Below are 24,117 nucleotides of genomic sequence, written 5' to 3' on the forward strand. Positions count from 1 at the left end.
TAGCTGCTGTAGAAACCCAGCCACGGGCCTGCATGGGTGTTGAGTCTCATTAAGTTGTTTGTCAGCCAGCGCTGAAGAGTGCCAGCGCTCGGACACCAGCCCGAGCTGCTGCAGCCGTGCCAATCAATACAGTACACACAGTATCCGCTCTCACCCTGTGTCTCTGCGAGCAGGTTGGCACGCATGCTGGCAGGACGACAGGCCCGGGCGGGGCTAAGCAGCATACATCGCTCATTACTACTACAGATCCTGCCCCGGTGCAGCCACCATCAGGCCAAGTAGAGCGAGACACCGGCTGTGTGTGAGCGCTGTCATGTTGTACAGACCTGACAAAGGCTTTTTGTCAATAGACGATCAAAAACAGCTAGCCTGGCTCTGTCCAAAGGTGACAAAATCCACCAACCTGCACATCTAAAGCTCATTAATTAACATGTTTCATGTTGACAAGTTGTGTTTTTACAGGCAAAGTGGACGAGCTGCTGGCTGCAGCTTCATATTTACTGTACGGACATATTGCACATTTCCCAAAAGTTTGGACTGTTCCTATAAAACAACAATGTTTTCGCGATTTAGCACCCCGAGATTCAATTAATGCCACTGAACAGATGTACACGAGTCTTTTATTCCACTAAGCTCTTGACAACAACTGAAAGTCAGTCCCAGATTCACGCTTCTTGTTTGCCACTCTCTCCTTTTCTGTTCTTAGCTCCCACCAACATTGCCCATTGGCCAGCTCCTGTTCTGTCACAACACCGGCTCCGCTCCCTCGGCCTAAAACCCTCCACCTCCCGGCAGTCCAAATTTCGGTGCTCCAATCTCTATTCCCCCTGTGCAATCGGGCAGCCTGGCTATCAAACTGAGCTAACATGAGCTTACAGCAGCTACAGTTTACTTCACTGTCCATCATAAACTCTGTAAATCACAGAGAGTTGAGGCGGAGCAGCCGGAGGACATCAGAGGGAAAACCAGAAAACATTTCCTCCATAAAATATGATCCAGTTTCACCAGAATCAGTGAAATAGTTGCTGCTGTGTGACTTAGTGCCGTAAAGCGTTACGTACTTCTCGTGGGTGATCGTACCCGGAGCCCAAAGTTACGAACAATGAATGACAGAGACACCGTTCACCTGATTACAAGTCAGTGTGACATCAACAGGATTTAAAATCTGATTTATTTATGGTAAATTTAGACAATGTTGTTGTGACATTCACTCATTAGTTTCCTTTTCCTCAGTCGCCTCTACCTGCATGTGTTCATGAAGGATCAGAGAAACCAAACAGTGACAATATTCAGTGTTCCTGCTCAATAAAATCAAAGTAGATGAGATTTCCTCCATCTGGGGAAAGTAGACTCGTGTGCCAATTCTCATTTCGGCTCCTGACAGGAAAACAACCAGCGATGGTGGCGGTAAACAGAAAAGTGCCAATCATCACGAGGCAAACAGTATAAATAAGTAATTGTGTTTTTTCCTTCCGTCTCATTTGAGTAGAACTTACAAGAGTTTGGTGAGACTTCCTTTTATTTAAACTAAATGTAGCTCACTGGGATGAACTCTTTTTTTCTGTAGGTAAAAGTGAGTCGGATCATTTTGTATAGTTGCCGCCTGTCAAGTTTTCCATTACAGCGCACAGTTTACGATGATAACGATGGAAGATCTATCATCGGCGGTGATCTTTGAAACAATGTTCACAGTGAATTAAACAAAAAGCAGCCGTCTCATGGATAAACTCTTCTATAGTGGCATGTAAACTCTCATGTCTCAGTCATGAACAGGTATTTTTGTAGGTGGATCCGGGTGCATCGTCCACTTCACAGTTCACAGCTGCTTTTCTCTGAATCAAACACCTTCACAACCTTCAAATACACATAACCTAATGTTCGTGGTAATAGCAAAGGTATGACTTTATGACTTTATGACTTATAACATTAATGTTTCTTGTAACTGGATGGAAAAGTGTTTGCTGTTGCTGTTTATACGCATTTATTTCATTGGCATTTCTGACTCCGACTTATTTCCCACTTGACCTCTGACATTATGGACAGATCCAGAGAGAGGTGACAACGATCAGTAACACTTCCTGTACCTGGCTTACAATATACAAATAGATATTGATGATTTTGCCCAAATCAGATGAGCTGTTTCAACATGACGCAGGCTGTGGTTTGGTGCTGTAAAGGGAAGATAGCTACTTCTTGTTTAATTCACTCCTCACACATGTTCTCTTGTATCTTTATGTATTTTTTGGTTTTAGGCCGTGTCTAGTTACAGCTGTCGTGCTATTATTGAAATCGAGGGGGTCAGTCATGATGAAAATGATTTGCAATAGCTTCGCTATGATTCAATATGAATTAAACATGTTAAAACACAGTGTGAAGTGTGAAGTGACCATCCATTAATGCTGAAGAACACAGAGCTGGTGTTCGGCCTTAACTGGATGTCACATGAATGTGGGTGTCGGGGAAGGAACAGAAGATGCGGCACTCTCTCTGCGATCGTGACCTCGACCCAAATCAAATCGGCGACCTCGGTGCTAATCACAGGGCTCCCCAGAGCATCCTTTCATGTGGGCCGAGGCGAGGGCTTCAGAAACACAAGACGCCGCGGAGGTCGTCGCTGTCATTAGCTATTAGCGCGGAGGTCAAAGCTTTCATTTGGACTGGGTTGTTGTTTTCCACCATCCGGAGAAGGACAGCGTTTTACCGCACAGGAGAGTTGCCACAGAGCTTTCCCAGGACTGTAGCCATCCCAGCAGCCATCTGTCAGAGTAATGTCACCCTGGCTGAGATAATCACCATTCACCGGGCCTCTATGCACTGTCAAGTTGTAACATATGTGCAGTTAATGAGCAGCACATTTGTTTTTTGTTCAGTTTCCAAAGTCAGGAAACAATCAAACAAGTTTGAAAGTCTTACAGCGCCTCAACCAGACAGACCCTAACCCTGCAGTAAAATACAACTAATGCACGGATGCATCAGTGTCTAATAATGTGGGTAGCACTGCAGCAAGAAGGTTTCTTGTTCAAACCCCCGAGTCGGCTGCATGTTCTCCTCCATGATTAACCTACAGGTTAACCGGTGACTCTAAATTGTACATCTGTAGGTGTGAATGGTTGTTGAGATGAACTTGTGACTTGTCCAGGGTATACTCCGCCTCTCGCCCTGAGTCAGCTGGGAGAGGCTCCAGCCCCCCATGAAAATGGATGGATGGATAGAAATGTATCATAATACAATACATAAAACACATTTTGCTGCAAATTGAGATGCCAGTTACGTGTAATGAGTATTTTTTACACTGTTGTACTTGAGGGTACCAATACAACAGTGTGAAAAAATGGGTGCAAATATGACCTCGTATTTTTTTTTATTATTCTAACAGGGAGAAAAAGATTTAAAATAATAAACATCATTTTGGGAAACTAGACATTTTTGTTCCAGGATGGTCGTCGTTGCAGCAGCCCTCAGAATAATGTCATCCCGGTTAATAGAGATAATCACCATTTGTTCAGTAACACAGTTGCTTTTCTTTAGTTTGAGAACATTCTGTATGTTGTGTGCTAAATATATACAAATTACCACCCACTGCCTTTTAGTTTTTGTTCATTTTTAGCTTTTAATTGCCACTGTCTTTCATTTAAGTTGTCAGGAGCTGCTAAAATAAGTCAAACATATTTTGTGAGTTTCTGTGCATCGCTTCCATATGTCAGACGTGGCTGACATTATTAGCCAACAAATCAATATATTTGTCTCGCCCTCTGCAGCACTGTTATACATGGTGTATCATGGACCTGTCCTTTTGTTTCTGCACTAACCCATCCACAGCACAGACTAGTCCCTGTCTATCTGTCAACCTGTCAGTCTCTCTGTCTGTCTCCCCCCGGGGTGCTGCTGTGCTTAAACATCCCTCCAGGCAGGATCCAAAACTCTTGACAGGAGCTCAGCCGATCCTTAAAAGACGGCAAGTGAAGATGTGAAATCTCCCGAATGTGGTGAGGAAGGATTGATTTTAAATAGGTGTCCTCTCTGATAGAAGCAGCCTCATCGCCTCGGGGCATAGTTATTGTCCCGATCGTCCCGCGCTCTCTGCAGGCAACAAGCTGCTCAAAGACACGCGGCTATCTGAGCATCATGTGTACGCTGACACACTCAGCATTACGCAGGGAAGCAGAGTGCATCCCTGACATGAGAAATCTGCAGGGACTTCCAAGCTTTTTCTTCTGAGCTAGAGCGTGGTCAGCTGAAACTCAGGGCCTGCAAACTAGAGCCCGATCCCAGAGAAGGCACGGTGCACCGTGGGAGGTCACTGTGAAGGTCAGTGCACTTTTCAGCGTGCTGCCAGGCATAGATGCATGAATACAGTGACTGCATAGGAGTGGAGAAGCACTGCAGGACAGCCGATCCTCGAAGGAATGCAAATGGAGATTAAATATTACATATTAGAGACGAGATTACACAGACACACATTCAACTATAGGATGGAATACAAATAAAGCCTGTGTTTCCATCTTTTATGATATTCATGTTTGGTTCCCAAAGCTTGACAAAATCTTGCCACTTGCCCTTTGCAATGTAAGTTCGTCTTTCCAGACTGATACAATCAGAAAACGCCCATATCCAAATCCCCATTGATGGTGCGTCCATACTGTTCCAACATACTGCCCTGCTGGTTTGTGGAAGTCCAGAAGTTTTTGTCTGTTTTCGATGTCCGTCTTTTGTTTTTTAAGTTTTTAGTTTTAGATCTTTAGACAGTGAAACGTTACACCAAATAGGAGTAAATTGAGATAAAACAGGCGCATGACCTACATGTTTATGTGCAGCATCCTAAACTGAAATTGTAATGCAGTCGATGTCTTTATATCTGAAGAATATAAAGATGTGTTTGTTGGAAAAGTGTCATGTTGAAGGAGAAACTCCGGCATGCATTAGACCTCTGTATAAACAAAAAGCAATAATAAGGAAATCTCACTGCAGGTTTGACATTTTATTTTTCACTCTGGCTCTTATTTATTCAGAACTGTGGCCGATCTGACTAATGGATCATAATAACTTTGCACTTGTCACCTCTGTTGTCCAGAACAGAGAAATGAAACTCCAGCAACATTTTTAAAGTATTTTTAGACAGAGTCCAAACAATACAGAGATGACAGGAAACGAGGAGGGAAGATACGACGGCTGGACTCAAACCAGCGAGTGTTGCAGTTTGTGGTCAACGTCTTAACCTTTGAGTTTCAGGGTGACAAACGAGTCAAATGTTACATCCCTGTAAATCATTTTAAACATTTTTTATCTCCAAATCGGACAGAAAGTATCCACCAGGATCAGCTTTGTTTGTTTGATCCTTCAGCCTCCGTCTTTTCTTCCAGTAGATCTTGTGAAGGTGAAACTATGGATCCTTAAATAATGAATATGAGCAATTTTTTTGAATATCGTGTACCTTTAAAAACCTTAAAAAAAAATATGCTGAGAATAAAGTTCTTGAAATTTCACAACCTGTTTTCCAACTGACAATAATATTAAATAATAAATAATAAAAAAAAGTAGCAGCACGTTGGTAAAGTGGTTTAACACCAAGCGGCAACCTCTGTGGCAAAGAAATGTAGCCAATATAGAAGTGCCAGTTCCTCAAACGTCCACGTTCACAATTAGATATTCAGTTGTGAAACACTAAAGCACAAACAAGCCACAGATACTTTATTCAAAGTAGATCTTGTACATGAGGCGTAAAGGCTTAGCAACAGCTTTAGGAACTAAAACATACATCTGTTAGTTTGGACCCAAATGGACCAAATTGAACGAGTTCCCAATGAAATAGTTTCGGCTAAATGATCACAGTGAGATCAGTTTATGTGAATAAAACAGTGCACATGAATGAGAGCTGCTTATAATCCAGAGAAGTGTTCAACAGTTTTCTCTCTGCGCGACGGAGCCTCTTAAACTTTCGTGTCACCTTGAGATTAAACCGCCCCCACTGTCAACAATCAATAAATTTGGCGGGGCCCTCTATCCTTCTTTTGTCTGTGCAAATGAAGCTGATGGATGAAAAAGAGACCCGGTGCCCTCTCACAGGTAATGCGCTGTGAGCGGCCCTGTCAATATCTTCAGGGTTAACAGGATGGAGGTATGAGATGTGTGTGGTGGTGGTTGGTGGATAAGGGTGGGGGTTTAGGAGGAGTGATGCATTTAGAGCGGGACACAGGAGCAGGGTCAACTCTCAGGACAACTTAATATTTAATCAAGCCACCTCGAGAGTAACCCAAAACCCCACAATCCCCTGTGGTCGCACAAGGAGACAAGTGGGAGAGAGAGAGAGAAAGACGAGGGGAGGGCGAGACGACACTTTATCTTTCAAATGGTCTTGTGCTTTGACTGAGTGCAAATTAAATGAGAGAGAGATGGAAAAGAGAGAAAGAAAAGATGAGACGTGGCGGGGACAAAGACGGCGAGATGACTGTGTGCAGCAGACAGGGACAGACAGACGAGAAGAAAAATGGAGGATGGTGAATAACAGCGTTAAAGTCTTCTTCATCACACGGATTGGAGCCCAGACGCCGGGGCTCTTTCAGGCAAGGTTAAAAGAAAAGCGATAAAAAGCACATCATGATGTTGAATGATAATGTGATGAATGCAGGTGGGACAGGGAGCAGAGACATTACACCGGCGGGTCAGAGACACATTCATAAAAGTCCTCGCAAGTGACGCAAACACGCTCTGAAGCTCCGGCTTCCATCCTGTTATCAGAGAACAGAAGGCTTCAGTCAGGTTTCAGACACAAAAAACAACCAAATGTGAAGATTTACATTAATAAATACAATATTTATTTAAACACATTAGAAGTTAATCTTAATTTTAAAAAAAGCTGCATGTATGGAGGACCACAAGTGCAAAAAACAGGATTTAATAAAGGATTTTACAGATTAATTAACTGTTCCTTTATATAGGTCAAAAAGAGGTTGATTTAAAAAACATAAAACAATCAATAAATGCATCATTTAAAAATAGAATTATGATTGATAAATAAATTCAAAATCAATTGTTTTAATAGAGATATGAAAGTGATTTATTGCCGTGCATGACTCTTAAATTTACATTTTACATTTAGAGGCAGCCTGTCCTGTGTGAATCATGAATGTGCCCTGTGGATTTTATTTATTTATTTCTCCTGTATTAGTAAACGGTTTTTGGTCTGATGGTGGCCGAAGCAGAAAAGGTCATCGGGTCACTAAAATCATTAGTCCTCCTCCTGTGGGGACCACAAATAACCAGATGAAGTTTCACATCAATCTGGCCAGTCGTTGTTGAAATACCAAATGTTGCACAAATATCACCGCCCCCCAAAAACAAACGTATCGTCTGTGGTTATTATTTTTTATTCTTGTTTCTTAGCAGGCTCCATTTAAAGGAAATATTATAGACCAGCCAATCAGTGCAGTGGAGTTGTGCTATTGTTTTGTTAATGAACCTTACACTGTAAATATTTTTTATGTATGACTGCAGCATCAGCACCCAGAACCTCGTCATCAGCGCTGGTCTGGCTGTAGTTACTGTTGAGAGCCCAGTGGAGGGTGAGCGATGAGCGTCCAACCAGCCGTGGCCCCCGCTTGGTGCTCTCCCCTCCACTGCAGCTGTTGACTGCTGCCTATCAGCCCGCCCGCCTGCGGGTTAAAGGGGTTAAACACCTCAGGGTGTTGAGGGAGGGTTAGAGGATAAGTGAATCTTTGGAGAAGTGATCGGGGAGCGATGAATGGCAGCAGGTATGCAGGCAGATGCACCGTGGGGAGGCCCAGCAGGGGGGGGGGGCCCAGCTGGCCAAGAAGCTGGGAAAGTGCTGAGTGGGGAGATGAGGTGAAGTGGTGAAAATTTAACCAGCCTGATGAAAGTTTAAGTGTGCATTTTTGAAGAGGAGAGAGAGAGGGCGGAGGTGAACGGGGAAGTTTGCATGACTCAAACAACATTTGTCTGCTTCTCTGATTTAGACCTGAGGGCGTAGCGCTGCTCTTCTTTGACCCTCAAACGTAACAGCACATCCTTCCTGCAGTTTTCCACTTCTTGATAATTAACTGCAAGGACGCCGTTTTGGTTTCAAGGACGCGGGCTTACATCCCTCTCTGCACTGCGGCCCCGGCTGATGTACACGCCAGAGCCCCCGTAGCACTTTTTGTTGACTGCCATTCACATGATGCTACATAAAGCAGTTAGGTCTGTGGTCTGCGGAGAAGAGTGCACAGAGAGAGAGAGTCAAGCGGTGTGATTACATAAGGTTGGGTAACAGGCTCACTGTGGGGATACACACTCACTAGACAGTGTTGATGGAGTCTTTCACAGGCCTGATGGGGTGTTGATTGGGATGTGCTCACACACGAGGAGCAGATGCTGAAATGGATTCTAATGTGCTTTTCTCTCTTTTGTTCCTCGCTCCTTCTGCTTTGTCCTCATCGCTTCCCCTCTTTCTTTGTGTGAACACCAAATCACATCCCATTCTCTCTCTCTTCTTCTTCTGTCCTCCGCTGATTTCCAGGTGCGGTGCGAGCCTCCAGCATCTTCCCCATCCTCAGTGTCATCCTGCTGTTCATGGGAGGCCTCTGTATAGCTGCCAGTGAGTTCTACAAGTCACGCCACAACATCATCCTCAGTGCGGGAATCTTCTTTGTGTCTGCAGGTGAGTTTTTTACTGAACAGTGGTTTGGCACGGTCGCTAACCTCCATGAACGCTTCCTGCAGGGGCTTCACAATAAAAGCCTTTCAGTGGTTCATGAATAGTAGTTTACAAAATCGCCACAAAAATATGTTAAGCTTATATTGTAACAGTTTATTTCCTTGGTTTTATTATATTTATTGGAATTTCAGCCTTTATATTTGTCTCTACATAAAAACTGAACATTAAATCCTAGTAATAAGACTTTTTAATACAATTACTAGCCCCGGTTTTGCTCCTACGTATTATTATAACATTCTAATTATTAGGTATTTTCTATATCCTTAAATATTCTGTTGGCTGAACAGCAAAAAAAAAAAAAGTTACAACTGTTTTTCCTGTCCAAGAAGCTGAAAATTACTCATCTACACTCTCTCTTTGCTTGTTTGGTACCATACAAGAGTAATTTTGTTTTTTATTTGAAAATATAATACAATAAAAATGATAAGATGATGAAAAAAAAGGATGAAAAGTATATATAAACATCAATATAGACAAAAATAGAAACGTCCACTTGAGGCTGGCTCCAGAAGTGAGTCAGTCTCCATAAGTCCCCATGTCCAAATGTCCAACTTCACAGCAGAAATAAACATGTTTACAGCCTGGTACAAAAAACAGTTTTGGTCTCTGTAGTTCATGACAACTGTACTATTTTATTATATAATGTGGCGGTTGAGAGATTTCTGTACCGTTAGACAGGGCCATGTTGTGCTATGCTAAGCTTCATATTTACTATACAGACATGAGAGCGGTATCAATTCCTTTAAAAAGTTATTATACCACCACATATATTCAAAAGGCCACATACTCACCACTCTGTCTTGGGCTGTTGGTCGTCTCTTGCACTGCAGCTACAAGTCACTTCTTCTATTCTTCCGTCTTTTGTCCTCTTTTCTTTTCTCTTGATCCTGTTGCTGGGCTAAAAGCCACCCATTGGGACTCATCTCTAAAAATATGGTGTCCCTGACACACTTTCCCTACGATCCATCTTCCCAGATATACCATGTCAAACATTTCTCAGCGTATGACCAAACTAGACAAAGTATATACATTTGGATATATGATGAGTGCTAACGCAGAAGTGGATTATGTTATACTCTGTCCCAAATGATCTGCGTCAAGGCCTGCAGCATCCTTGTTTCTTGCTGCAAGGGCAAAGATTAGAAGCCTAAGATCAGCTGGACTGGATTAGTACACTGAGTACAGTGCATGAATCAGCGCTCTAAACACATTTGGTATGATACTGCATATTGAGTTAAGCATGCACTAAGAATAACTTGGCCAATGAGCTCATCCTGACTGATACTTTGTGTCTTATTTTCTTCTTTTCTTTGTCCTTTTCCCCATGAACTCTTTACCCATAACCCACCCCTCTCCGGGTTGCGTGGCGTTCTTCCTGCAACTCCCGTCCCTTCAGGCCTGAGCAACATCATCGGGATCATCGTGTACATATCAGCCAACGCGGGGGACCCTTCAAAAAGCGACTCGAAGAAGAACAGCTACTCTTACGGCTGGTCCTTCTATTTTGGTGCCCTCTCCTTCATCATGGCTGAGATGGTGGGTGTCTTGGCCGTGCACATGTTCATCGACCGCCATCGACAGCTTCGAATAGGGGCGCGCGCTGCCGACTACCTCCAAGGCTCGGCCATAACACGAATCCCCAGCTATCGCTACCGCTACAGACGCCGCTCGCGCTCCTCTTCCCGCTCTACAGACCCATCACACTCCCGCGACACCTCGCCGGTGGGCCTCAAGGGCTTCAGCGCGCTGCCATCCACAGAGATCTCCATGTACACGCTGCCCCGGGATACCCTCAAGTCCTCCGGCACGCCCACCGCCACCTACAACTCTGAGAGGGACCACAACTTCCTGCAAGTCCACAACTGCATCCAGAAGGACCTGAAAGACTCAAGCCACACCAACACAGCGAACCGCCGCACCACGCCGGTATGAAGGAGTCGACACAGGCCAGGCCAGCCCGGCAGAGAGCGGGGAGACCAGGAGACACGGGAACCCCTGTGGGTGTAGTACGCCCCAGGAGAAGATGGATTTCCATGTTTATAGACATTTGTTCTTTTTGTTCAGCTGCATGACTTTTCCATTAACATTGTTGAGAGAGTTTCAACAAGTCTGCTGTGTTCCTGGATTGAATGGCAGAGCAGTGAGCATGGGTCAGGTTGTCCCAAGGGAGTGAGATCTGTCATTTTATGCGCAGGGTTTGTTCATGAGGTTTTGGGGCACTGAGAGGGACAGTGGGAGGGGGTGGGCATTTATGAGATAAAGAATTGATTTCATGATTTCATAGCCCTTTGGTTTCACAGTTTTGCCCCACATGTTTGGTTGGAGCAACGGGTCAAGCTCCCCCCCTCAGCCAGCCCACCGCTCAGATATACACCTCTTTTATTTATTGACTCATTTGTTCATTTTTTGCATTAAAACTGTGAATTGTTACAGCTTGGGATTCAGTAAGAATTAGCCCAATCTGTAATCTCTAACAAAGGTACTATATATATGTATTACTTTTATAAATAAATTATTACGTTAATAATCAAGAGTTACAGACTTTACCGAAGCAAAAAAGAAAAAAAAAAACAAGTTAACTAAACCAAGTGCTGTTGGTAAGACAAGAAAAGACTCTTTTAGTATCTGTTCATTTGAAGGTTGAGAACAAGAGATGGTCTTTAGGTAGCAGCGACTGATGCCACCAGAGGCAGATGCAGACAGTCAACAGTAGAATAATATCTATTCTTTTAATAGAACCTTCTCGTCTTTTTCTCAGTCCCTGTTCGCTTTCTTTTTTTGGGGGGGTCGTAAATGGGAGAGTTGAACCCCTTTAACAGAAAGAGCCAAGAAAAGGGGGTCAAAGTTCACAAAGCAAAGACTCCAAACACGACTTCTACAAAAAAAAAGAAAAAAAGGAAGGAGCAGAGGGGAAGGAAAAGAAGAGGACGCCAAACAAACACAAAAATAAAAACAAGTTAAATATGAAATAGTACAAGAGAAGCTAAGTGACTCACAATTTCAGAAATTAAATGCATGCTATAAAATTACAGCAGATCTGCTCTTGAGAAACTTAAGTTTTAAAGGTTAATAATTATAAGGGGAAAAAAAAGCAAAGATGCTAAAGTTTAAAGTATTAATGTTTTCATGTGTGTTTTTCTTATGTTTTCTTTTTTTATTATTATTTATTTTGTTCATTTTATCTTATTGCTTTTGTGAGACAAACCAAACAACCTACATTGAACAAAACTGCTTTTTTAAAATGGTTTGGTTGATTTCTTTATAAATATATAAATATATGTATGTATGTATTTTATTTTTAAAACTCACACAGCCTTAGTCATTTATTTGTTTCTTTCAATTTTTAATGTGTTGTTCAAATTGAAAAATGAAATCTTTAAAGGTGCCAAAACCGAATGATCCTATACTTGGATGCATCAAGTCCTGATGAATAAAATACGAACCCTAGGGGGAACAAATTACCATGTTTCACTGCGTGTCTCTAACACACTTTACTTTATGACAACTCCTTTTTTAGGACAGAAAAAAAAGCTAAATTAGGCTCAAAAGTTTACTATTTGTCTTCCTGGTGAGTTGTAGATGTTATTCAGATGTTGAAAGAATGTTTCTCTTTCAACCTTTTTACCTGTTGTCACAGGACAGGACAGGAAGTTTCACACCTAGATCTACAACTGCTGATGAAGACCATGAGATGCGACTGACAGCTCCAGGAAAAAAGCTAGTAAGTTGGTGTTGGGTTTAGAGCTTTGTGCCTTTGACTCACCAAACATAAATGTTTCTAATAAAATGTTTTGCATTCTTAATCCCTTCAATCATCGTGCCTTAACCCCAAGGTTAGGAAACATATGGGATTATATGTATGTGTGTACTTGTATTAATGACATTGCGGGGACTTGCATCTGTGTGGACAAATAATAAGGTCCTCACAACCATTTAGATTTAGTTTTAGGGTTAGAAATGATAATAGATGCATGTTAATGCTGTGTACTCTCATGTGAAGGGTTAGGGTTAGCAGGTGTTTGTTAGTGGGTGTGTTCTTGCTCTTCTGTCTATATGAGGACTCAGTTTAGTTTCTGGTTTTACCAGTGAGGACGTTTCTGCAAAATGAGGACATTTTAACTGGTTGTCACTAATTTGAATAGCAGGTTGATAGTTAAAACTTGGTTTTAGGACTCAGGTTAGAATTAGGCTAAGGTGAGGTTAGGATCTGTGTTGGGGTTCGGCATGAAGTGATGCTTAAGGTGCCAGTCTAGCCACACAAGTGCCTGTCAGATGGTCGAACAACGATGGAAATCTGATGATATCTGTAACTCCAAAACACAGGGATTAGCCAGGTATGTGGGGGTGTTAAAGGAAGAAGGGTTTGAACTTCTTTCTCAAGCTCTTGTTTTAGTCTTTAACTATTCGTATCACCTTTTGTGTGTATAAATGAGTGCAACACTCTTGAATGCCTTCCAAGAGAGACTGAAAGTGTGTGCTGTTATTTGCATATTTTAATGATTCCAAAGCAACTCACCCTTCTGTATCACGGCTGGTTTATAATCCCACCTCCGAGCATGGCCTGCAGAACAGTTTAACAGAGACGTGAACTTGCGTCACTGTTGTGATGACTTGCAACTTGACAGAAAAGAGACTCAACTTGGACACAATTAGACACTCGACTTGAGGCAAAATGGCTCAAATGACTCGACTGTGTTCATTTTATGTCTTTATTTTTAATGTAGAATATTTTAAATGTTCAACAGCATCCATGTTGACGTTATGCTTGTGCACGCAGGGAATGGCATTGTTATGATTAAATGACTAACCGTGTCAGTCAAGCTCCTTGCAAAGCTACCTGATGGTCTGTCGATCAGCTAAGATCATCGTCATTCTGCCTGTGCCAGATAAACTGGAAAATAATCTCATTGTTAGGCGCTGAGCATGCAGGGCGTGCATGACAATAACTAGTTTGTACAAGGTGTCGTTTATACATGTTACAAATGGGGATAACAGACAGTCTATTCTCGTGGTGTTGCACTCAGTTGTACACAGATGTAGCTGTGTGAAGAATGAAAAAAGAGAGCCATGGGATACAGTTTCAAATCCTGCCTACTTCCCCACCTCCAGCCATTTGCAGAGCCTGTCAGATTGTCAATTTCAAGTTACATAAATTGTTCAGACACTGCTGAAAGCTTTGACAATCACTCTGTTTGAAGCACATCCACACTTTTAAGGTTGTGGATAGGGAGAGCATTATGTCAGTAAGGGTCCTTACAAAAATATCAGCGCAAACATGTGTCTGTGTGTGCTTTTGTTACTTCTTCGATTTGACAAAGACCAGAAATGAAGAAATGCTTTCAGCTTGGAGAAACGGCCAGTTTTTTGTTTTTTTTCAGACACTGAATATAGACACAGAATATTGGCATCAGCCTTCATACTTCAGCCTTTATACAGCCATAAAAATAAAAGCTGAGTTGTCAGACATAAAACCCTGTGTGCTCTGCTAAAACCACGGCCTCTGCCTACCGTTGTAAAATGATGATAACATGCTGTAATAGACCGCTGGGAGTCGCAATCCAAAAATATCAATGCTGGCCCTCGAATGCTTTGAAAAAAAAACAAACCCTAATGTCGACACGAGTGTGAGCGCCTGTACGTGGATTAATAGTCACAAAAAACTCGTATTTACCTGCCAATTATAAGACCATGTTTAACGTACTGAGCAGCTCAAACTGCACAGATACAGCAGCAAGTATATTTATTTTTCTCTCTCCATCTCTTTGAGGTAAACAAAAGAGCCTCAAAGAAGACAGTCGTGGCATCTTTCTAGGACATTTCCGAGAAAGAAACACAGCTTTTCAATATTTATTCTACCTGCAAAGAGAACACCCAACACCTTTTTACACATTGCCCTAAAAGCATTGCTTTCAGGGCCAAACATACCACTGTGAGTGTGTATATGTGTGCTCACGTATGCCGTCGAAGCAGGTATACAAAGCAAATCTATTTGTGAGACAAAAGGCAGGTTCATCCTTCAGGACCAGGGTGTGTTTTATGTATTTGTGGGTGAAGGAGAGCTAAGTGCAGAAAGGGATCCTTCCCTAAGAGAGGCTAAATAAATAAAATAAAGGGATTCACAGCACAAGTACTGTTTGATGGTATGTAGGACGTGCTTTCCTGAGCTCCGAACAAGTTTAGCGAGTAAAGCAGATTCATCAACTAAAGGAGGAGAGGAAGAAAAAAAAAAGTTTCTATTAGAAAAAGTGCTGAGATCCTGATTTGCCATTATCTGAGTTCACTGACACAAGCCGCTCTCCATAAATTTGACGGGAAAATATGTCAACGTAGCAGTCTAAATGAATAGGGCTCTCTTTTTTTTATGTATAGCTTTCTTTATTCAGAATTCATAAGCAGAAGTCATTTTACAAGCCCGGATTACATTAAAGAGAAAGTGTGTGTGTGTTGGGGAAGAGGCTTAGAGATACTAGCTCACTCATAAAGCAGCACCTGGCTTTGGTGTCTGAATGTCACATTTTTAATATGTTTTAGGAATGAATAAGTCGGTCTCTCCTCGCCTCCTCTTGTCTCTCTGTCTTCTCCGACTTCTCTCTCATAACTTTTTCAACACGTCTTGTCACTGTGAGTCGGACGTGCCAGCTCAAATATTCTCCCACTGACAGGAAGACTCAATTGTTGATTTGAGTTGAGTTCAAACTGATTATTAGCTAGATTTTCCCTTCTGGCAAGGTACACGATGGAAATGCTGGCAGATTTATCACTTAAAATTCACAGTAATTAGGCTATTAATGAGTCTTTGATTTAAAAAAGAATTAAACCAAAGAAGGCTGCCTCGTCCAGCTCCTGGCTAATCTGAGTATCTGCAAAGATGGGGATCAGTGGTGAACCTAAGGTGGGCCAAATGACAGCTCAGTGCTCGAATGAGCCACCTGTAATGTCACCCATCTGTCAATCAAAGCGTCCCCGCTCTTAATCCTGCATAACTTTAAGCCTTAATATAATGTGAACAGGTGAGTTGTATATAAATTCACCCTCAGTACAGTTGTCATGAACGGGGAAATTAGCTACAGAGACCAAAACAGTTTTTTGTACCAGGCTGTAAACATGTTTATTTCTGCTGTGAAGTTGGACATTTGAACATGGGGACTTATGGAGACTGACTCACTTCTGGAGCCAGCCTCAAGCGGCCACTTGTGGTATTAGGATTTTTGTTGAAATCGTTAAAACGTCAGAATGGGACATGGTAACATTTGCACCTCACGTTACCTCACTGCTTAACCCATTCCTTACATTACATCTTGTATTCTTGTTTTTTGTAAAGTGCTTGAAGATATTCAATCCAAAGCTTGACAGTGTTGTGGAGAAATTTCTGAAGTCAAAGGTCAATGGTCAGGAAGGAAGAAAGTGTTCAGGAGCCTCTGATGTCTTATTATTTACTGACACTTGATCAAGGAGAATTAGAGACACTCTCAAAGTTCATCAGAAGTGCCTGAGTCGGTCTCACATTCTGCCCAACTCATCCTGGTGGATCGACTTTAAACCCCAAGATAACACCACAAATACTACATGACCAGAATTAGTCAAAGAGAATGTCTTTACCCATGGAGGTGTTATTGTCAGCATATTCTAGTCAGATTGGAACGTCAACGGCAAGCTATCTATTATGTCTAGGAAGGCAGCAACAGGTCTCTTTGACCCTGGACACCACAGTGTTGAGATAGACTGGCACCTACTGTTCCCAACCAAAGCCAAACAACTCATACTGCCGAGGACCTCAAGGCCCGCACGTGACCTCGTGTAACCTAAGGATAGAAAATTCAGACAGGACTGCCATTGCGAAGTTGTGATTGGACAATCAGTCTTCATGGGCGACGTTTAGCGACCTCAAGTCATGTAAAACTGGACCCCAGTTTAAGACCGACTGGTTTACAGAGTGACAGCTGTGAAATACTGCGCAAATATATCTGAAAACGTGGAACAATCACTAAAAGGTGCCAGTGACATTAATCTGTGTTAGCTTCCATGCAGCTCCTGACAGCTTGATTCACTGTGCAGGTGTTGGATGAAGAAAAACACCCTCCTCCTCCTCCTCCTCCTCCGCCGCCTCCTCTTCCTCTGGCTCCTCGCAGAGGGAGTTGGAATCCAGAGGAAGCGAGACGTGCCCTTGAAGAGTCAAAGCCATTTTTTTTTTCTGGCAGACTAACAGTGTTGGACACTGCATCGGGATGTCAGGGAGGGTCAGGGCAAGTTCTCCAGTGCTAATACTAATGATATTAGTGCTGGAGCTCTCTGAACTAATGATAGCTCCACCTACAGCTGCACCATGCAGCCGGAGCAGGGCCCCACAATGCCCAGAGGCCAGATTTCCATGCTCTGTTTGCCGGAGGGCACAAAAGTGTCACTTAATGGAAATAGGACACGAGGAAATTGTGTGTGTTTTTGTGTGTGTCACTCCATGTGTGTGTGTGTCCCTCACATAATTATCCTTCCTTCAAATCTGGGCCTTGAAACGGCATTTTGAGAGAGTATAAAACAGGGTTTTGAAAATAGTTAAATGGCCCCTTTCTATATTTTATGATAATGTTGGGACTCACCTGCTGTTACATAATCGCTGCTGAGATACGGGAACACGGTGACATTGCAAAAGGAAGTGTGATGGGGAAGAGATGAAACACTCGGGCCACTTGAAGGCAGCAAGAACAAACTGTAAACACTGTAAACAGACGAATGCGAATTGTTTCTGTCAGTACTGTTCTGCAAATATTAGGATTCGGTTCACGAGAGAAGCAGTAGGTGGCACCAACAGACGTTTTTCACAGCGGCTATTTTTTATAATAAAATAGTAGAGTCAATGCAGGTGTTACCAATAATACGAACTGCTGTTGTGCTGCTGTGAAAAACGTTGGAAAACAGGATAAAAATGACATTTCTATTATTTATGTATTAATGTGAGGAAGCTTATGATGTATATTGGATGTTGATGTATTTTAGAGCCGTAGGAGCGATGAGGAGTGGAAATAACTGAGCAGCCATGTGAAATGTTTCCCCAGAGCATCATCAAACTTTTATACTTCAAAATGTAAATCAAACACTGTTATAGAAACATGGCAATTGATATGTCATCATCTTTTAAATTAATGGTGTTTGAGCTCAATGTTCGCTCTCTTTTAGCTCCTTTTTTGGTCTCCACCATCTCCAGACGGAAATATCCAGCTTTTTATGCTGCTAAACGCTTCGCTATGTTCTCCAGCTCGTCTCTAACTGTGTCTGTCCGTTGTTTGATGCTGACCAGGTAGCGTACAGTGGGTAATTAGAGCTTTATCTATGAAAGTAGCTGCTGCCCGCTGGGGCTGAAAATAAAGCTATAAGAGCAGCGAGAGAGAACCAGACAGTAAAGGAGTTCATAAAACCAAAAATAATGAGCTGAAAGATGCTAAAAATCCATCACAGTTTACAAACTTTATTTCTTGTTCAACTTTGACTTAGTTGTACTTTGCACATATGCAATCCAGGAGTTGGTTTTACTTCCAAATAAAGGGATTAATAAAGGAGATGCAGGACCATCAGACTTTGTTGTGGTGTTCTCTCCGAGCTCAGGAACTGGTGGTGTCCTCAAAATGATCAAAACCAATAGAAATGATGACTAGAGCTACAAAAATAAACTGAATTATTCCAATAAAGCAGCAAATGAATGATTCTATTAGGATTTTTAGGACTTGGCCAGATCACAAACAAAACAAAAATTGATGCCTCTCTGACTTGACTGCCCATTTTGAGCCATTAAAACTGCAAACGTGGCAATGAAAGCTGTTAAATCTGATCTTTTGGAGACCTCGAGCTCTGCAGGTTGGTGTGCAAGAAGATGGGAGGAATTAGCCTTCATCTCCAGGTCTCTCCTCTGACCTCCCATTCTTCTCCCCCTCCTCCCTTTGACTCGCTCTTTTCCTCCCTCCCTTCCTTTTTATTCCTGCTGTGCTGATCAAAGTGTCTCCGCAGTGCCGTGCGATCAGAGAGGCAAGAGAACAGCCTGATGGTGGTGGTGGTGGTGGATGTTGGGGTGGGGTCAGTGGAGCAAGGACGGGGTTGATGGCAGGGTGAAAAGATGAGGCCTGAGGAACACTTTGTCTCCTCCTGGCTGGAAAATTAAGAGCAAACACACTGACTCTCTCGGCCCGAGCCTCGCTTTGTGTGTCTCTGGCAGCCTGCGAGGTTACATAACCTCCCATCAAACCAGCTAATGACCTTTCTCTGACTTTACCGGACAGCGTTCTGGGACAGAGAAGTAAGCACCCATGGGAGCTGTGAGGGGGGCACGTCACCTGAAGCCTCTGAGGCTTACCGCCAACTTTAAGTCACTGAGAGGAAAAGCTGCATTCATTCCCTGTGAGTTACTGCTCTGGCGACGAAATGCAACCTGAAATATGTGTGTGGATTTTCGTTGGAGGGGTGTTTATCTTTTTACCTGTGCGTGCAAATACTGAATCTGCATATGCAATCCTGTTGTTTGTGCTGACCAGAAAACAGTTGCTGAGTGTGCTCACCCCAGGTTATTTTTGGGTCATGCAGAGTTGAGTGGCAACAGAGAGCTATAAGCACGGTCAACCGACTGAGAAAGAAAATGACACATTCACATCACCCCCCGTTTGCTGATACAGGGAGTATGAAGCTTCACTGTACCCTGAAATAAAAAAAAAAAACATGGAGCAAAGAGGAGCGTGAGCTGTGTCACTGCTATTTTACAAATCATCTGAAGCTTTTAAATCTAGCTCTGAATAGAGGGCAGTTTAAAAAAAATAAAAAGATAAAGAGGAGGATCAGAAGTAGGCTACAGCACACACAAAGTGCTCTGGGATGCGTGAAGCAAAAAGGGAGCGCTGTGCTCTGCCCTCTGGTGGTGTGATGGGAGACGGAAAAGGTGCAGGGCTGCCTCCGTCAGCTCAGGGAACGCTGTGTCCACGAACGGGCCTGGAATACTGATGCCACAGTGCAGGGGTGCAGGAGCTGCAGTCTGCCAGGCCCAGGAGGAACACTCAGGCCCTCACACTCACTGTCCTTTGCACACACACACACACACTGAAGAGGACTTTAGTCCAGTTTATGATACGCATGGAAATTCTGTGTTCGGAAATAACCATAAAACACACGTGTGCATCTTTCAGTCATCTCGTTGCATCGTGCATTTGTGACAAGGCTTGATCAGTTCCAGTCTAAAAAGTATGACATGTAATTTTTTTTTTTAAGGCAAAAGAAAACATGTCGTCATGTTAAATATATAAACGAAGCATCATCTGCAGCTCCTCCACCCTGCAGCAACCTGTGGTGCATTGATACCACCTTGTAAAAATAAAAGACTGCATGCTTTATTGCATCTGAAGATCACGCGTTTGATTAATCGACTAATCAATTTAGTTTTTTCAGAAGACAAAACTGAAAACACCCAAGTGCTGTTTTGATTTGGGTTCGACCGAACTACGGTCCAAAATAGATATTCAATTTACACTGATATAAAACAAACAAAAGAACTTTTCAAATTCATCTGTAATCTTAAATATAAATAACTTCAGTTCGATAAAGAACATCTTGTACGTGACATTATCTTTGTCTCACTTTAAAACAGCAGCTTTCCTTGGCCTTTAAAGGTCCAGTCTGTCAGATATAGGGGGCTCTATCGGATCCTCCCCCATGCTGGATCGTAATGTTTCTACAGTAGTCCAGAGCTCTAGATCGGACCTTTCACAAAGGAGCTCCTCTATATCTCTAAGGCTGAGCCCAGACACCCTACAGAGGAAACTCCGATTCTGTGGGGGGGTACCAGGGGAGTGTGGGGTACCGGAGTCATTGTTACGAGCCATCCGGTCCTTGTAGTACCAAAGTGAGAGCTGTGTCTATATTCTTGGCACAAAGTCAAATATGATTTTAGTGAGTGTTGGGCTCTGCCAAGGTTGCCCCATTCTGTTCGTGATATTAATGGACAAGATCTCAAGGCACAGCCTTGAATGTCCGGTTTGGGAGCCTCTTTGCAGATGACATGGTTCTGTTGGCTTCGTTACAGACTGTGACCTTCAGCGTGCACTTGGGCGTGTGAAGCGGCCGGGATGAGAATCAGCACCTCTGAATCTAAAGCCACGGTGCTGTGGCTAGGAAGACGGTGCAATGCTGGGTTGGGAGTGAGTTGCTCCCCCGAGCAAAGGAGTCAAGCTTCTTAGGGTTCACGAGTGATGGGAAAATGTAGCATGAGATGGAGCTGGTGGGTTGGTGCAGTGTCAACAGCAATGCAGGGAATACTGGACCGCTGTGGGGAAGGCAAAGCTCTCGATTTTCCAGTCTATCTACGTTCCAGCCGTCATCTATGGTCATGAACTTTGGGTAGTGCCACTACATCCAAACACAGATCCTTTTAATGACGTTACTGTCAGCCCATTTCAGTACTACATTCAGCCCAGTCCATGTAGAAAAACAGTCGTCAAGCAGTCAGATAGTCACCATTAGACCAGTAGCAGTCCAGCCTGCGGCCTCCGTCATGTGTAATAATGGTCCTAAGTGTGTGGTCGTCCCCTCCGACAGTCTGTCCTCCTGTCAGACACCTCGCTGCAGCAACACCCAGTCACTTCCCCCGCGCTGTAGGACGGCCCGCCGCTGACTCCGTGCCAGCCGGCCAACGTCAATGCCAGAACACACACCAACACACACAGATGCACACACACCACTTACATGCATGCAAAGCAACTGCACACACTCTCACACTCTCACACAAATCAAATGCTTGGCCCTCCTTCTCTGCTGTCCCAGCATGCACCCTGGTTACCTGGCTGCCGTCCCACTAGCAACAGCTGCTACCTCAGGACCGGACTGGAGGTTCCACTGCAGGATAGCACAGACACACTCGCACACAGAGACACACACACACAGAAATGCAGTCACGTAAAGTAGCAGCACAGACAATGCTGGCTCCATTCTCCAGTGTCTGGCTCTGAGGAGGCTCATTGGAGATGATGGAGAACTGAACTAACGAGGCCAGAGGGGTGGACAGGGGTGGTATGCACCCCCTGGAATCTGACTGACCCGCCCCCCCTCCAGAGTCAGAAAGTGAAAGGTATTTGGCTTGTTAGTATTTTGGATGGATTACTGGACCGGCCTACTGGGTGCCTGGAGGGACTGTTAACATTTCTCGTTAGAAAGTTAATCAAACGACTGCAAAGAGCTGTGAAATAACTAAAAACAACTAGAAATGAATGCAGAATTAGCACAGTGTGATGCATAACAATGCCTGATTTATGGAAAGATACCCAAAAATGACCACAGAGATTCAAAATAGTGTAAAAACAATCACAATGTGACGCAAAATGACCCCGAATCTATGCCAAATGTCTACAGAGATGCAAAATGACACAAAACAACTACAAAATAACTATAAATTACCAAAAAAAAGTGATCACCATAGTGCGACAGAAAATTGATTTGATGCAAAATTACCATAAAACGACCATAGAGCCACACATTAAAAATAAATGACCACAAAATGATGCGAAAAACGACCACGGTCTGACAGAAAATGACCCCAAATTGGTGTAAAATACCAACAAGCAACTACAACATAACACAAGGAGACAGAAAACGACCACAATGTGATGCCAAATGATCACAGAGATGCAAAACGACAACAAAATAACGCAAAGTAATTACAAAGAGAAACAAAATGATGCAAAATCTATGCGAAATGACACAAAACAGCCACAAAATAACGAACAATGACCACGAAGACACACAAAACGACAAAAAATGACTCCAAATTGATGCAAAATTATTGAAAAATGGCACAAAAAACAAGACTTTAAACCCACCTCTCCCTCCTCCGTCTCCCGGTCTGAGGAGAGCTGATGGATGGATGGATGGATGGATGGATGGAGATGATGGAGGACTGAACTAATAGGATGGAATGGTGCGGACAGGCCTCGGTGAAAAGTGCACAGGGATGCTGTTTGAGCAGATGCACGGGGTCATAAAGGGAGCGCCTGCTGGGACACCGAACCCTCACCTGAACGGGACGGTGGGAGCAATTAACGGCATCACTCTGGACCGTTAACTGTCACATTTAGCGGAGGGGGCATTATGTAAAGCAGAGCTGTGTGGGAGCTTTGAACTGCTGCTCTGCTTGTGCTGCAGCAGGGCAGGGGTCAGTGCCTCTGGAGGTTATTATGTAACAGCAGGGCCATCTCCATGACTGCCCCCCCCGGCCACAGTGACAGAGGGCTTCACCCCGGCTTCTTCCTCCCGCTGCTGCAACACGGACAGCAGGGCTTCATTTCAGGGCTCGGTTTATCATAAGTGTCCTTTAGAGGATAGTTTTCTTTGCTGTAGAAGTGCTTTGGTAGAGGAAAATGTCAAATTCTTGAAATGCTGCTCAACAGAGAACAATTGTCCTTCAACTCCCTCGACTGCAGGTTAATGGGAAGTAGGTGGGACCTTGAAAATCCTTACAGGAAATCCACATTTCTGCAAAGAGTGCTGAATATTATGCAGAGATGTCTCAGAGAGGAGGTCTAAATGCCCTGTAGAGCCCTCTCAGGGGCTTCCTCATTACCTGCTGAAGTGGAGGTTTTAGTTTTGGCAGTGATGAGTCAGAATGGATGATGTCGGGGCTTAATTACCGCGCTGTGACTGCTGGAGTTCTGATGTCAGCCCAACGCCAGTCTTACACCTCAAGGACACATATAGCCGGGCGAAACATGCAATGTTGGCTAAACGCAGAGCCTCCATCAGTTCTGCAGAGGTGGCTGTTCTCTCAGCTGCAGTACATGAGGCCGGACTCAGACGCCTTCACTGGACTTAAGTAGAAACTTGAAGTACTTGTACTCTGGAGTGTTTTAAATTCAAGCTACGGTGACTTTACATGCAAAATATATGAAGACTATTAAGTGTATAACAGATTAAACAAACAGAGTGAAATCTGAGCACAGATGAGGCGATCAGGAGAAAAATAAAGGTTTGCTGCGTCTGCTCGTCTTAAAATACAGAAAACAAGATACAATGAGAAGGCGTCACATGGACTCAGCATTTCCACAAAATCCTCACACACAAAGCCATAACCAGACCCCCTTCCTACCTCACTGACTTGCTCCATAGCCACAAGCCATCCATCCATCCCACAGCCTCTTCTGTTCATCCCGACTACACCACCACCCAGGACCAAGCACTGAACCCGACTCTACAGACCTTCCAACATTCAAATCATCCGCCCCGTTTTGATGCCAATTAATTCCTAACAAGTGTTACAGCTCCAAATAAATGAGCAAATCACCACATTTTCAAGGGAGTCTCTTCATTTAGTGCAGTGGTCCCCAACCCCCGGGCCGGTACCGGTCCGTGGATCAATCAGTACCGGGCCCCACAAGAAGTAATTAGTTATT

At 43.5% G+C, this 24,117-nt stretch overlaps 1 protein-coding gene across 1 annotated transcript in view; it reads left to right on the forward strand.

The window, feature by feature from the left end:
- cacng2a (calcium channel, voltage-dependent, gamma subunit 2a) overlaps positions 1–11,828 on the forward strand; it is a 61,152-nt gene extending 49,324 nt beyond the window's left edge. Inside the window, exons 3-4 of the mRNA XM_027284731.1 lie at positions 8,513–8,653; positions 10,107–11,828. Of these exons, the coding sequence (XP_027140532.1) occupies positions 8,513–8,653; positions 10,107–10,642 (677 nt within the window). The 3' untranslated portion in view covers positions 10,643–11,828. The remainder of the gene's footprint in view (positions 1–8,512; positions 8,654–10,106) is intronic.
- The last annotated feature ends 12,289 nt before the right edge of the window (positions 11,829–24,117 follow it).

The sequence above is a fragment of the Larimichthys crocea genome, chromosome XII (assembly GCF_000972845.2).
Source record: "Larimichthys crocea isolate SSNF chromosome XII, L_crocea_2.0, whole genome shotgun sequence".
NCBI lineage: Eukaryota > Metazoa > Chordata > Actinopteri > Sciaenidae > Larimichthys > Larimichthys crocea.